This window comes from Pempheris klunzingeri, chromosome 11 (genome assembly GCF_042242105.1).
Source record: "Pempheris klunzingeri isolate RE-2024b chromosome 11, fPemKlu1.hap1, whole genome shotgun sequence".
Lineage (NCBI taxonomy): Eukaryota > Metazoa > Chordata > Actinopteri > Acropomatiformes > Pempheridae > Pempheris > Pempheris klunzingeri.
In genome coordinates this window covers 4,692,827-4,708,836 of record NC_092022.1, presented here as the reverse complement: position 1 = coordinate 4,708,836, position 16,010 = coordinate 4,692,827, and the positions used below count along the sequence as shown (strand labels likewise).

Here is a 16,010-nt window from a genome sequence, read left to right as displayed (position 1 = left end):
TGGCCTAACCTGAGGTAATCCCCAAGCCCCGAAGCTGGGCCATGCCATTAAAATACCACACTAATTAAAATAGAAAAGTTACACGGTGGCTGGCAGGAGAGGATACAGACTAAGGTGACACCCAGAATGTAATGTCCTCTCAAACAGCATCGTGGCACAGAAACTGAGTGCACACTAGCAGAGCAGAATCCTTGATTAGAAAGAATTATTCATGTTTTGGGCTTTTTTTTTTCCTCTGTTTCTCCTGACTTTTCCCCACTGTCACAGCAGTCCACTCACTGCACCTGCTCAGTCACTAAAACAATGCCTTGGCTACGGCACAAAGATGTGTGGCACTTACAGATGTTCCCATTCATCTGGCAAGCTAATTTTCACGTATAAATAGCTTGGTTTAAATCCAGCAACTTTGGTTTACCCTGGACCTGCCTGACAAAAACACTGATACATGCATGAAGAAGATGTATTTAAGTGTCTGGGAGAGGACCAGGGAGAAAAAGAGAGCTGGAACAGGCTTATGAACACCATCCCACAAGCCTTAGTTGTGACAGGCTGCCATTTCAAAGCTTTTGCCTACATCCAAGAGAGAGAAAGAGACAGCTTCAATTTTTTAACTGTGCCATAAGATTTTTACACTTGGGGAGTTTTGTCTTGTGTTTTTTTTTTCTTACACCCTCTCTAGTTAATAAATCAGGCAGAAATTTTGCCCCCCAGAGGTAGAGGATGATAAAAAATTAGTTTTGGAGGGGAATTCTTTCATCTTTTTTATGTGTGTGAAACAAAGAGAATGGGAGACTATGGCGTTATCGGAGGCTGCAGTTGTGTTTTAAGAGCCTGTCCTTGGGAAGTGGGCTGGTGAACTTTTATGGAGGCCAAGGTTGTACAGTTAAGCTCGGATCACAAGCTTACGACTGTTCCACACACACACTCGCGAGCAGACACATGCGAGGCGTTGAAAAGAGATCACGGGGAATCAATTGTTTTTGAAGCCATACCAAATTAAGCAGCCCTGAACAGCTTACATATTTATGTGGCACCTTCAAGCTCCTTTGAAACAGCAGCTTGGCATCAAAACACAGAAATCAATAGCTGTGTTCCACCTTCTAAATTGAAACATTCACTTTCCGAAATGGGAGAGCTGGTGTCCTTGCTCGAGATCCGAAAAGATTTGTTCAATTACAGCCACAACTTAGCAGGAAACAGTTGGAGGTGGTGAATAAGTCGTACAATCCTCTCTTCTTTTTCCTGTTTTAATGTCTATAGCTCAGTTCTTAACATTAATTGGGAAAGTTGGTCCACAGGATTAGTTTTAAGATGTTCAGGTGACATTAATCCTTTTCTCACATAGCTCTCCCATCACCTTAATCAGAGTTAAAGAAGCTAATTTCCCTCGTCTGTGTTATCAGTTGATAATTTACCCCAGCATTAGCGCCACGTCTAGAGACACTGCTGAACGCCTCTGAGCTGATGAATGAATCATGGGGCTCCAGGCACATCAAGTTGCCCCCCTGTGATGCCATCTAATCCCATAATGGTCACAATAATGATGGAGCCATGGGTGGTGTCATTACAAGGGGCAGTTTCCATGACAGTACCCCCGCCCTTGGAACAAAAGCTAAAATAAAAGGTAGACTAGAGAAAGAAGAAGTTGACTTAAATACACCTCTTTCAATTTCTCACCAGCGCTTCTGGTGAAAAATTATTTGATGCCTCCATCTGCTTTTTGCTCTAATCTGCACACACACCACATTTAGCTGAGTGATCCATCCCTCATGCGTGAAGCTTTCCAAATGAAAATCCCTATGGAGTCAGGCTATCGTCTCCTGCTTACTCTTGATGCCGGATTGTATACTATCCTACCTTAAGGCTAGCGCTTTTAACCATCAAGCCAAGACCCCTCACACCAACACACGCACTGACACCCTCTCTCAGCATACACACTGCCATGCAATATTATTCACTGACACATGAAGCTGTAAAGAATTGATTGGGTTAGGATGAGAGACTGTGATCGAAGAATTGTTCGCACTGTTTTTCAGGGTTCCTCTCCCTCCTCCTGATTAAGTTATATCAACCCGGCCTACGCCAGTCTGACGTCACCCGGAGTCATAGGTGCAAAATCCAGTCCTTGTTTTAATGAAGTCATGCTGGAGCTGGTGCGTGAGAGGGAGAGACTGAAGCAGACACCTCTCTGTGATGTTCACATTTCATATCTGCCTGTGCCCAGGAGCTTGCCTTTTTTTTTGAATTATTAAGCAGAGGGCTCTTTCTTCTCTTTGCCTGTTTTTTTTTTTCTCTTTCTCCATTTCTCTCTCTCTTTCTGTCACACTCTCTCCCTCTTGCTCTTCCTTTTCTCGCCCCTCCATGTCAGTTCAACCAGCTTTGGCTGAAGCAATGGCTCTCACTGAGATGCAAATGGCAGCCTTTGAAGGGGCACATTGGGAACATCAATTAATCCAGGCATTTACTCGCCTGAAGAAAAAAAGGCTGTGCAGCCATTGTTCGTAGGCTGTTTCATCTCTATTGTGCTATAGGGCCGTGTTTTTATCCACTGTCCTCATGCTACCGGATTCGGCGGTCTCTTCAAAGATTCAGGCTACATCAGGATAGGCACAAAGGCAAGGAAATGACATAGGAAGCTGAGGAAGCAGAGGTTCCACAGGAATAGGGCTGTAATGCATATTCCATCGTATCTGTTTTCCTACTCAAACCTTTTCTAACACCAAACCCGCAGTTTCCCCATGTAGCTATGCTTTAACCTACATCCCTGCCACCTATGCCCTTTCCAGCCCCAGACTTTTCTCCGACCTCTACTTTATATTCATCCCACTTCCCATCCACCCTGTTCAATATCCCCCCTCTGACTTTACTCTCCATCTCTTGGGTGATGGGCCCTCAGATCTCAGCATACCGAGCCCCTGCTTGGATAAGGAGTGTGATCATGGGGCGGTGTGCGTGGTCAAGAACGACGAGCCGGTGTGCGAGTGCCCCGAGGCCTGCCCACAAACGTCCGACCCAGTGTGCGGATCCGACGGCCACAGCTACAGGAGCCCCTGCGAGATGCGAGCGATGGGTTGTGCCCTGCAGAGCGCCATTCACATCCAACACAAAGGAGCCTGTGGTGAGTAACTGCACAACAAAACACCCCAGAGCTATAAAACAAGTGTGTTGGCACCTCATTCATGAATTGCCAGCGAGCATCATATAATACATTTATACATTATGCAGTCACATTACAAACATACAGTCATTTACAGTACATTCATCACTATGAAATGATGTGAGTCATAGCTCACAGGTAGTGGAATATGATTAAATTTGATAATGAATTGTGCTACATTACCCTGTCGTAAAATTATAATCCACAGATGTTAACAAGTAACACATATGGAGTGGTATTCATGGCGAACCCCCCCCCCCTCCAGGGCTTCCCATCTTTAAACCAGCAAAGTCAAAACAATACTTAAGACATCTTGAGGTCGTTTGAGGTTCATTTCTCTTCACCTCCTCCCTCCTGCTCTTCTTCAGCCCTTCTATACCCACACCAAGACTCCAATTTGCTTGTTTTGACCTTTAAGTGAAGATGCACTTTGCTTCCGATGACAGAGAATACGGAGCATACTTGTCAGTAATTGGCTACATGAGTCACTTGGCTTTGTCTTGCAGTGTCAGAGTATCAGCTAGTCATTAGTACACCAGTGACAGCAGAGCTTCAAGTGGTAAAAATATCTTCAGATCCACTATACAGGCACACAGCCATACGGGCAGATTTTTACAGCTTGGTAAACCCACTTAGTGAATACTCTTGATGGCTTAATGCCATCTTGGAAGGCCAATTTTCCCATGGACTCTAATTGACAGTATTCTTCCCTGTCTGTGATCAAACCAATCGCTTTTCACACACAATGGGCAGAAGTGCAGCGGTTATTACTCCCTTAGCCCAACTCTCTCAATAACCACGTTCACTCAGTTTTACTACAATAGATTTTTTCTGCATATTTTGAAGACCATAATAATGAAAATGAGTTGGCCTCTGCGGTGCGGTATTTGTGGATGAGTTGAGCTGTTTGCTGAATCATCAATACAACTGAATTAGATTCGCTTTGTTAGTATGAAATTATGCTTTACTGTTTTGTCCTAAAATGTGCAGACAGTTTATGGGTTGACGAGGCTCGCTGTTGGAGAGATCTTGCGCTCCCTCTCTGCCTGTCCGTGTATTGCATTTGTCATCTTCCCCTTCCAGCCTTCTCTAAATTGAAATCCACCGTATAAGGATGTGTGCCAACAGGAAATGGAGCGAGAACAGTGTTTGGTCGGTGGGCAGGCAGGCTGACTCAATTTCATGTGCCGTACCACAGGTAGACGGCAGGTCTGTCGGCCCCTGGTCCCTCGGCGGTAATGAATAGTCTTTATTTTAAAAAGCGAGAGGCAGAGCGAGCTGGCGGAGTGGAGGGCCCTGTCTGTAATCCAGCACTATGGATGGTTCTTGGCTCCCAGAGGAACAGGCCTGCGTCAGCGCAATGGTGCCATAAAAATGCTGAGGCATTGGCTTGCCAAGCGCGAGCCAGCCGAGGAATGATGGCGATGATAATGTGGGTTATTTCTGGGCTGTTTGCACAGCTTTACTGGGCTTTATTCAGCACCATAACAACTGACTGACTTAAGCTATTATCTCACCTAATTATCACAGGCTATTCCCACCACTAATATACTATACATGTTTATGGAGCAGAAAAGGAGAGAGAGGAGAAGAACATATGCTGCCTTCAGGTGCTGTTGGAAGAATCAGAATTAAGAGTGGAAAGCATGAGCAAGGGGATGATACTGAGACTGTTAAGTAACCCTAAACCTTGCATTGCAGAAAAGCATAAGAAATAACATACATTTTATTATATGTCTGTTTACCAGTCCGCTATGATAATTGCCATTATATGCCAACATTAAATGCTTTATTCAAATTCAAAATATTATTATTATATTATTATATGCCACATTTTTATCTATTTACTCTGCAACATTACGTCGACCTTTATATTTTATATTGTTTCTAGGTGCTTATGTTTTATGTTTATTTTTCCTTACTGGCTTTGTTTTGTTATTTCCATCCAAATCCACTATAATGCATAATCTGTCATATTTTTGGCTTCCAGACTCAAAAGTAGGAGCTTAACAGTGGTGGGTGAGCACAGCAATAGTTTAAGGTTAAAGAGGTGCCACAATAGGGGAAAAAACCGGCCATGTGTGTTTAACTGTGTGTTTGTGTGAGCGAGGCCCACTACAGCCTCTCATGGGCTCAGCCATAATTTCATTTCCTTCCCTGCGGGCTGGAAAAATAGCAGTTATCTATATGGCTCAGGTGCAACCCGATAGCAATATGACTGACATTTGTTATTATTCCGAGATTTTTCCTCCTCCTGCATTTGAGTGGCGGGTGACCTTGTAAGGTGGGCTGATAGAAGTGCGCTCAGTTAATAGACCCCACAGCTGGATATCAGTTGCTTTGGAAAAAGGGTCATTCATACGGCTCTACCCAAACACATGTGAGCAGAGGCGGCAGAATCATTTGAGAAAAGGAAATAACAAATGCCCCTTTTTTTTTCTCCCACAGGTGTTTGAAATGATATACACAACTGAGTAAGAAATATAGGTCACACCAGCAGCATCAGAGTGGTCGGAGAGAGACAGTGAAAGGAGGGCAGGGGAAAGAGGGAGGGGAAAGCAATAAATGCAGGGAGGGAAGGAGATGGAGGTAAATAAGATGAGGAGGAGCAGAGAAAGTGGGGGGCAGAGTTAATAGTGTACTGGCCAGGCAGGCATCAACAAGGGAGTTGTTATCACCCAGGCATGTTCGCAAGCCTTCAAAACACAAACCACCCTACTTCTTTCTGCTTAATCCTGAGGTAATATTCCGCCCAGACCCCCTCAGCTGCAATTCAGTTTTTTTCCCGTTGAGGATATCAACAAAACACCATGAAGCTGGAGGGTCTTTGATTTTTTTTTTCTCCTCAATGACTCAATCCTTCATGCTTTCAAGGCCACTTTTTATACCAACCTGCCCCTATATTTCACACTTACTTCCCAAACCACAAATACTGCCTCCAAACACAACAAGGGAAGCTGTCACAGTGCAAGAACCACCATCAATACTTCCCACCTTTACGTCCAAGGGACTTCAAGGGGACCTTGACTATATTCTAGCAGATCCTCAGCTAAAGAAAAAAATTTGGCTTGATAAATTAGTGTGACGTGGCAGGAAATATGGAAATTCAGGGAAGATTGATATCATATAAGGAGACTTCGTGTTAATATAAAGCGTGTGTTCCTGTCACATACATACTCAGATACATAGTAGTGACCTACAGCAGTGTGTCATTATTTCAGATAAATTAATGCATGATATTAAAAATCTCCATAATTCATGCAATTTCCATGACTAAAAGCTTGGCAAGCATTGCGAAGTTCAGCCTATTCCCACACGCCTACAACACACCCAAATCTGGCAGCCATTTATGAGCCAAAGACGGGTCGCATTTGGTGCTGACTTTGAGCCGTAATCGGCCTGAATCAGGTGGTTACCTTGGTCGTCTTGCTGTAATGTTTTTAAAATTTTTTAGCTTAGTCTTCAGGCTATTTTTTTTGGGATACAGTCAGTTTAAAATTGTATCAGACCTGGAATGCGAAGGCCTTGAAATATCTTACTTTGATCTCGGACACACTGTATTATGCTGCATACTTTCCCAGGCAGTGAGGTTCCTGCATTGGTGGACATGGCGGTATTTGAATAAGATGAAAGATCCCAGGTTCCAATGTTGGCACACTTGCTCTCACTTTTTAATGTCATGATTATGTATCATAATGCTTAGCCTGCCTGACGGTTTACCTCAAAGTATGAACTTTAAATGGTTGGGAAGCTGTCTCCCCTCACAAAGAGACAGACTGTTTCTCTTAAACTCAAAATTAGTGGTGACTTGGAGATGACTGAATCTGAGTTGACACTACCTCATCTCCTGGCTTTGAACTGAGGCTGTCCTCCTTTTCTGTCTGTTTGCGATGCATGTTGTCTGGAGGATCAGGCGGCGTGGAGAGCCAGGTGCGAGGGGCAGGAACTGATAAAGAAGCGAGCCTGCTATCAGAACACAGAGTCTGATAAAAGACAACAACCACCACAGCTACTTCCTGATTTATAGCTGCTGCAACCACAGAGAAGCCACGACCATAGCACCCTATATTTTACTGACACTTATATTTTATATTTACGAAGCCTGTCGAAGCCTCTTCTTCCAGACCCACTTCCAGGCAAAACTTCCAAACTCACTTGCAGTGTCGGGGTAGAAGCAGCAACATTTGATCACTCACAATAGACAATTATTTAATCTGAGTCATAAATTATTATACTTGAGCTATATGTGTACCTGAACATTACACTCATATGTGATTGTTTTAAAAGCATGTGCATTAATATGCAGCTCCACTCGTCTGGGAGTCTTTCCACAAGATTTTGGAACCTGCTTGCAGGGATTTGCACCCATCCAGCAAACAAGAGCGTTTGTAAAGTCTGCCACTGATGCAGAGGTTTGGTTTTCATTTGGCATTCCATTTAATCCCGAAAGTGTTGGATGACTCTGTGTGGGCCAGACTGATTTTTCCGTACCAAATTCAGAAAACCATTTTTTATGGACCTGGCTTTCTGCACAGAGGCATTGTCATGTTGAAAAAGAAAAGAGGATTCCCTAAACTGTTGCCATGAATTTGGAATCACATTATTGTCTAAAATACCATTGGATGGCATAGAAGTAAGAGTTTCCTTAATTGGATCTAAACAGCCTAGCTCAATCCACGAATGATTGACCGAAATCACACCTTGGTTTAGGTCCATGCATGTAATCTTTTAAGTAGGACTTCTAAGAAATGTGTCATTACACTGATATACAGTATATTGCTGCTGCAGGCAATATGTACTGTATATTGGCATATCCAACTCACAGGCAAGGCTGTTAATCCATGCAAGGAGTGGATGCCAGCACCAGATAGAGAGATGAAGGGAATGAAAGATGCTTAAAGAGTAATAAACAGATTAATAATGTGGAAGGTTACAGCGGCCCACCTCGCTTCTCTCAATTAGTGCTAAATCAGCAGTGGTTATTATCCTGCCCCTAATTGAATGTGATAGTGAGCTGTGCTAATGCAATCCTCCAGGTGTAATTGGTGTCAGAGGGAGAGGTACATCTACTGCTAGTCCTGTCTGTCTAAAAGGCCTCGCATTTGTCTTCTCGTTCATTTCCTCCGCCCATGTAATACCAGTCAGTGCTCTGCCTTGCCGTTTCTTTAGGGGAACACTTTGCCTCCAGAAGCAGGCATTCCTCAAGAGATGGCCAAAGTGAATCCTTCAGCTAATAAGGAACGTCTCAAAAGCTCTCTAACCCTTTTGGGTATTTCAGTGCTGTCTTTTGGAGAGAAAATACAGATGTCATCTGCCTGATTCAGCCTCGAAGGGTGGTGGAATATAGCATATTTCTAAAAAGGAGATGAACAACCTTATAAAGTTGTAAATACAGCCAGAGAAGTGCAACTTTTCTCACTCAATTCTGACCAATTTGCCAGCACCTGCTGCTCAGAAGCATCCCCAATAGATAATGCTGGCACCATGCTGCCCCAATGGGATGGTGATGGGCAACCTGGCTTTCACAAGATATAGTAATTGGCATTCAGATCAAAGGGTTCAGTTCTCGTCTCATCAAACCAGAGAAACTTTCCTTGATGCTCTCAGAGTCATTTACGTGCTGTTTGGTAAACTCCGGCCAGGCTGTCATTTGGCTTTTTCTCAGGAGCAGCTACAGTTTTGACCACTCTCCCATAAAGTCCTGATAGATGGAGAACTGTAGAAATGGCTGCCTCTTCTGTTTTTGCAGAGAATTTCTGAAGCTCATTGTGTTCAGTTATTCAGTTTCATCTCTAGGAAGAGTGGTTCCAAATGTCTTCAGTGATGGAGCCCACTGTACTCCTGGGAACTTTCGATGCTTTAGCTTTTTTTCTTTATCCTCCTCCTCAGATTTGTGCCTCCAGAATTCTATCTGTGGAGAGTTTTTTTGAATTTCATGGCTTGGTTTTTAGCTCCCACATGCATGTGAACCGTGACACCTTTTAATAGACAGGTGTGTGCCTTTGGAAAGTATTTCAAATCAATTGAATCTGTCTCAGCTGGACTCTGGTAAAGTTTCACACTCCATTCTACACTCAGTATGGAAACTTTGCATCTCTGCACTTGTCTCTGCGCTGCTGCATTGCATCATTAAGCATTACACCAGCTGTCAGCAACACAGCTTGTCAAGAGTGAGATTAAGAGAAGACCCATTTCCACTGTTTAATTATTTTATGGCTGAGAAAACAGTGAAGAAAGTTTTAAGTAAATATATATTTACTGTTTATAGAAGTAGCATGTTAGCACTATCTTCATGCATTATCTTGATATAAGATGCTTTAATATTGACCATGAAAGTGCTTCGAGTTTAATGTTATTCCCTATAGTGAATATGCACATTAGAATTATATGAAATATGTAGAGATGAGGATTTATAGTCAGACATCAGAGCATCAGTCAGAGCATCATCAAATAATAAGTAAGATCTACTTGTATCACACTCCAGGATATAAAAATTGTAATAGAGACGTATTCTATCCAGATCCGGGTTATTTATGAGAGTCGACTTGCACCTGAAGTAATGTAAAAACACCTGAAAGTCACATAAACACACACACACACACACACGCTAAGCCTGTGCCTTCCTCCGTATCTCCATCTAGATGAGGCTTGTGCCAACTGCTCTTTCGGGGCAATCTGCGATGCTCAGAGTGGGCAGTGTGTGTGCGCGTCAGAGTGTGTGGAGTCCCACCAGCCTGTCTGTGGCAGCGATGGTATCACCTACGACGGCGAGTGTGACCTGCACGTGCGGGCCTGCAAAGAGCAGATGGACATCCGAGTGGTCAGCCAGGGAGAGTGCAGTAAGTAATGCATACATTTCTGCAGTCCGTGTGCGCCATACCTCTTGGCATGCACGCGAATCCTGGGTGATGAGAGAGAGAAAGAAAAATGCATGATGTATGATGTTCTTTTTCTCCGGCTTCAAATTAAATGTGGGTATAAAGATACAAGTAGAGCCCAACAGGAAGCTCATACAGCTACAGGCAGGCAGTTAATATTCTAATAAACTTGGAATGGAATTGCAGGATAGTCAGATGGGGAATTACTAAGGGAACATGTATATGTCAGTTTTAGTGAGAGAGGGATATATTACAAGAAGAAGTGGCATGCATGAAAATTAGGAAGGGGCCCGAGAAATCTCATTTAATTATCTATTCTAGAGATGCGTTTGAGGTCTGGTGTGAATGAAATACGTCAAAACAATTTTTCCTCCTCCTGCATTGACCTATGGTGCTCTAACCTGTCCCTCTGCTGTGTGCGTAATTCAGAAACATGCGGCAGCACTGTTTGTGCCTGGGGTGCCCGGTGTGTCCAGAATAAGTGTGAGTGCCCACAGTGCTCAGGAGAGGCCCTCTCCGTGGTGTGTGGAAGCGATGGCACCACCTACAACAACGAGTGTGAACTCCGCATGTCCTCCTGCATGCAGAAGAGGAGAATTGATGTGGCAAAGCCCGGCAGCTGTGATGAAGGTAGGAAATGGACTTTGAAATGGTGTAATTATGTTAACCAATCGGCCATTGAAATGGTGTAATTATCTTTATCAACTGACCTGCGGTACAGTATTCAATCATCTGTGGAGTTTCATAATGGTTGTGTGTGCCACCAGCTGCATGCCAACAGGCATAAGATGAAGTGAAAGTCATACTGTGTCCGTAAACAAAACCTGTTACGTGAACAGAAATGACTTCTGGGTGATTAAGCTCAGGCCACCTGTGCATTTTAGAAGCAACATCTTCATGATTTGGCTGTCTGGGTTGTTTGTAAATCAGTCCATCCGTTATACTCCATTTTTTCTGCTTCTGTAAATTCTCAAGTAGTTGCCAGGGTATTTATTTACCTCAACTGCAGATAGAGACGGGTTCATACTAGAGACAACCCTATATTTCTAACTTATCCTGTTTATATATCATCTCAGATGCCTGGTTTCTGATCCCCGTCTTCTGATCGGCTTCTTTTCTTGTTCGCTGCAGCTGCTGTTTGTTGTTTCTAGATTTCAACGCTTCCACCATTTTCTCTTGATGTCTCAAAACGTTAAAACAAATTAATCATTGTTGGCCCGAATTTGCCCTTCTTTCTTTCATGAGGCTTTAAGCTTCTGTCAGCATCTTACAAGGCGTAAAACTTTTGTTTTCCTCATCTTTTAATGTGAAATCTTTGGAGGAAGTTTCAACAATGGTGGATTAGCACCAAACCAACGAGCAGCAAAGTGAAGTGACTAAAGTATATATCAGTGAGTGAGAACAGGTATCCATTTATTTCATTTCATTTCTTTGTGTTTTGTTTGAGAATTTATGCTACACATTTTATTAAGCCTTCCTATTTAATTATGCTTTTAAGTGTGCAACCAATGCCACTTAATGTGTGTGTGTGTCGTTCCTCCACGTTCTGAGTAAATGTGATCTAATTCAGTGTGCAAATCATATCTTGATCAGCACTGACAGACCGAGGCAGGATCACAGTCCCTTTGCTCGGCCTGTCTTGGGGACAACTCTGGGGGGAGCAACATGCCAACCTCTGGTTGTCATGCAGGCGATACCGTTCCCCCTCGGCTGCTGGGTCATCACAGGGAACATAGTCATCCTTTGACAAGGTGTGAAGGGGAGCAGATTACACCTGCCAGCGGGAGAGATGGCTGCAGAGAAGAAGAGAGGGGGTAGATGGAGGACAGAGCAAACAGAGATGAGAGGAATCCTCTTCCATTTTGATTGCTAGCCAGGGGTGGTTCTTTCTTTTCTTTTTTTTTTCCTTTCTATCATTGTCTACCATATTGGCCCTGGGCCTGTGAGGGGAATCGTGCCTCCAAAGCTCCTTGTGGTCGATTTAACATCATTTCATTGACTGAGGAGAGTGACCTTTTTCGTATGTGGTGCATGAAGTAATGTGAAACTGCACGTCTCACTGTTACACACAGACATACATGTACAGTGCACGCTGTCTGCCGCCTGTCTGGTGTCAGGCAAAAATGCTCCCCTCTACCTCCCCAAGGGCATTGCTTTTCTTGTGGTGTCTGATGGCTTAGTTTTTCTATTTTATTCTTTCTCTCATACTGTCTCTGAACATCCTCCTCTTTTCATCAGTTGCTCATTTTGATTCAGAGAAAACCATCAGGCTTATACAATAGAATCTTTTATTTTTTCTTTTGCTCCCCGTCGCTCTCTGCCATCCTACCCACTCAAGTCTCTCTCAATTTTGCACTCTTCTCCATCAAAATTGTACCTCTCAACAAAAGGAGCACCAATGCTTTCACAGATAGGGGTGGAGATGGGATTGTCTGCAATCGATAAATTTCACCCTAGGGGTGACCACCAGTCCTGTCTTTTTCTGCAGGCTCTGTCCCCGGTCCTTTCAGCCCCCTCAAATTTGACCCAGAACCTCCACAGGAAGTCTAGTGTGATTGTAAAATTATCAAAGCCAAGTTTCTGTTTTCCCGCTTTGAAATATCTCTTTTTGGCCGTAGCATACTTCTCTTTGGCTACATACTGTAAAAAGGATTTGTTATTGATGTATTCACTCGCAGCCAGATGTATGGATGGTAGATTTGGAAAAAAATAAGGGGTATATATTGTATAATACAGCAGACTGTCATAAAACATAAGAAAAAGGACTGTATTTTCTGGCTCTACTGTAGACAGCAGCAAAGCTCTACATCACCGATGTGCTCAACCCCCGACTCCATACTTCATATCTAAGATAAGCCTGGCGAGGAAGTGAACATGTGATTTATATGCTTACGTAGACCTGACTTAAAAACCATCCTCATTAGTCTTGTTGGGGGGAGGGGGCACAGAGCATAAAAATGGAAGTTGTTTTCTTCCGCCTTTTGTTTAACAGTAATGAAAAATGACAGTGTTCCAACTGTTGGCTATACAGGGAAATTTATCACCTGTTTAATTTCACACTCGGGTAGGCCTGGCCTCAGCTCCTTTTTTTTCGACACTGACAAAGTGGCAACTGAAAGCAGTGCATCACCTATGGGTGTCAGGCCCTTTTTAATTGAATAGACATTTAATAAACAAGATTATGAGTGCAGGATCACACAGTGATGTACGGTCCACACCTTGTTCCTCACATCGCACAGATCGGATCGAGAGAGCTCCAAAAGACGTGAGAGGGCATGAAAAAAAAAAAAAAAAGAGGCAAAGTGGGTATGCGAGTGGGAAAGCTCATCGGAGTGAGATCAGCGGATTTTTCCTTCACGACCCATCCATCACAGGGCTCGTAACCTTCTGTTGAGGCAACAAAACTGCTTTTCTCCTTCTGCCATCTCCAAACTCCCCATCCCTTCTCCCCACCGAGCATGACGCCCCATCCCTCTCTATCTCACGGAACTTTATTTGGACTAACACGCTGTCACATCCGTCAAGAGAAGGCCGCACGAGGAACTAATAAATGGAGTGAAAACAAAGGCAAATCGCACCACGCCGCATCCTTCAGCTAGGGCCACTGTCATTTTCGATCATCGCACACGCCGCGACGAGAGGGGATTTGTTTCAAATGATTGATGTCCAAGTTGACATTCACACAGGTCATGATATCAGAGGTATGATCATAATATCAGTCGCTCCTGGAGCCAGCGATGTTGACTTGACTAATCTGGTTGAACAAACATCTTCAGGCTGCATCTCAGTCCATCACACAGATTTTCTCTGTATCTTCTGTTATGTACTCTAACTCTTATCTTTTCTTTTTCTCTCTTTTTTTTCTTTAACACACTTCTAGACAGCTTTGACAATGCCATCTCTTCCATCACTTATTCTATTATTTTCACTGTCAAATCCTTGTAATGTTTTTTTCCTCCCTCTCTTTCCTGAACATTATTCTTATGCTATTCATTTCCTTTCTTCTCTCCGCCGCTGAATTCTGTCTTCTTAATGGAGCTCCCTTGGCTAAATAGACTCCGGCTTCTGACATGATTGAGTAAAAAGGAACGGATGGGCAGTGCAGAGAGAATAGCTGATGCAGCCATCTTAGCTGGGGATGTATTAATTGAAAGGTTCATAGGCAGCACGGGTGGTGGGCACATCAAAGAGCAACAGCTAATTAGGACCCCCTTCGCCCTTCACTTTTATTTATTCCATTCTAATGTCTTACCTCTTTTATTTATTTATCTGGTCTCTGTACGTGAGCCTGAGCAGAATATGAATTGGCTACTCCTGCATTTCCCTCTTATTGTGTCTTGCTGAGCTGGCGTACAGTACTGAGATGCAGGTGGGCCAACCCGCAGAGCCACGGCTCTTATTATTTCTCTTTCTCCTCTGTTCCGGTGTCAGCTGACTTCTCGTTTTCAGATGACATGTGAAGCCAAATACCTGTGATAATGTCACTGGTGGTTGAAAGCCATTAGCCAGCGCATTAGCCCCATCACAAAATGTTATGTTTAACTCAGGCTGTGGTTCACAATCGATAACTAGCTGCAACAGCAAACTCAAGGAAAAGGATTAGGGTCTGAGGTTCAGCAGGTTTTTAAATAGAGACAGAGCGAGTCCTTAACAAGTCCTGATGTTTGTGGGGGATGTGGCCCCTGAAACTCCACTCAAAGCTCCAGCTCCACTGTTGTATCCACCGCTAATGAAGTGAATGCCCCTCCACTGTATCGACTGCTCAAAGCTGTCACAGCCCATTGCTGATGACCCATATCAAAGAACAGTCAGGGCTGCATCTGCCCCCCCCCCCCCCCCCCCCGCTCTGTGACCTGCTCCATAATCTACTTTAGAAGATGGGTTATGCTAAGTGGCACTTGCATCACTTCAACATTGATTTCAGCATTAGAGGTGGAGCATCAATACAGAGAGCTGAATGAGCCCTAAAAGTAGACAGGGAGAGGAAGAAGCATCTTGATTACCTCGTGTGTTTTTTGAGTCTTTCAGCTGCGCTGGGAGCTTTTAGTTGGACCGTATTCGTTTTTTGAATAACAAATTTGCTTCAAATGAACTTTCTGCCAGCCCAGAGGATGCCTCCCTCTCTGTCTGACATTCTCTCCATCTTTCATGCTGACTGCTTTCATTCCCTAGCTTCACACACATTCACCTAATCTCCCTCAGGAGTTCCACTGCAGGTGAAATATGCAACTTCAAAAGCAAGATTCTCCCGCCTTTTTTTGCCTGCACTAAACAGCCCCGGATTTGTTTTTCATAATGAAACTCCAAACTGTCCTGCTGGATATGTTTTTTTTTTTCCCCATTATGTATTCCTTTTAAACCTTGGACTCTTTGTGCTAAAGTTTGCACCACAGTTCAGCAATAACAGTTTTGTTAACCCACTAGTGATTATGGGACTTTGTTTGGCCTCGCTACTTCTTTCACCAGGAACTTAAGGTCAATGTGAGCAGCTCTCTTACTTCGATCCAGTGAGTTGCTCTTTTAAAACAAATAAAAAGGCCTTCCATGGTCACAGTTAAATACTTTCTGGGTTTACTTTCTTTAAACTCTCAGGCTTTAATTAGATTTTACAGATCACTTTGCAATTAGTTGTACAACTCATATCAGGAAGCAGGCACCCATAAAGCAGGCCTTGCCACCAATTCTCTCTGCATACTTGGAGGGTAGTGTTAATAATTCCTTCCCCCTTTTGTCTCGGATTTAATTGAAATGAAAAGGATGCCTCGCTGGTGGTGCAGAGATGTTGTGTCTAATTCATTTAGTCGATCTCTCGCCCTCACTACAGTTGGTCATTATCTTGTAACGCCTTTGGATCCCTCTCCCCACCGCCAGCATGAGGGGAATGTAAATGAACCTAACTTTGCGATGTTCCGAATGTCTAACTGTAAATGTAACTAGAGAAATTTAACAAGCACCCTGTTTACACCTGATGCACT

The 16,010-nt window shown here is 43.5% G+C and overlaps 1 protein-coding gene across 1 annotated transcript in view; it reads left to right on the top strand.

Annotated features, from left to right (window-relative positions):
- The window catches only part of agrn (agrin), a 233,982-nt gene that overhangs the window by 163,918 nt on the left and 54,054 nt on the right, over nt 1-16,010 (top strand). The window contains exons 8-10 of the mRNA XM_070839320.1: nt 2,897-3,118; nt 9,799-9,996; nt 10,465-10,665. Coding sequence (XP_070695421.1) covers nt 2,897-3,118; nt 9,799-9,996; nt 10,465-10,665 — 621 coding nt within the window. The remainder of the gene's footprint in view (nt 1-2,896; nt 3,119-9,798; nt 9,997-10,464; nt 10,666-16,010) is intronic.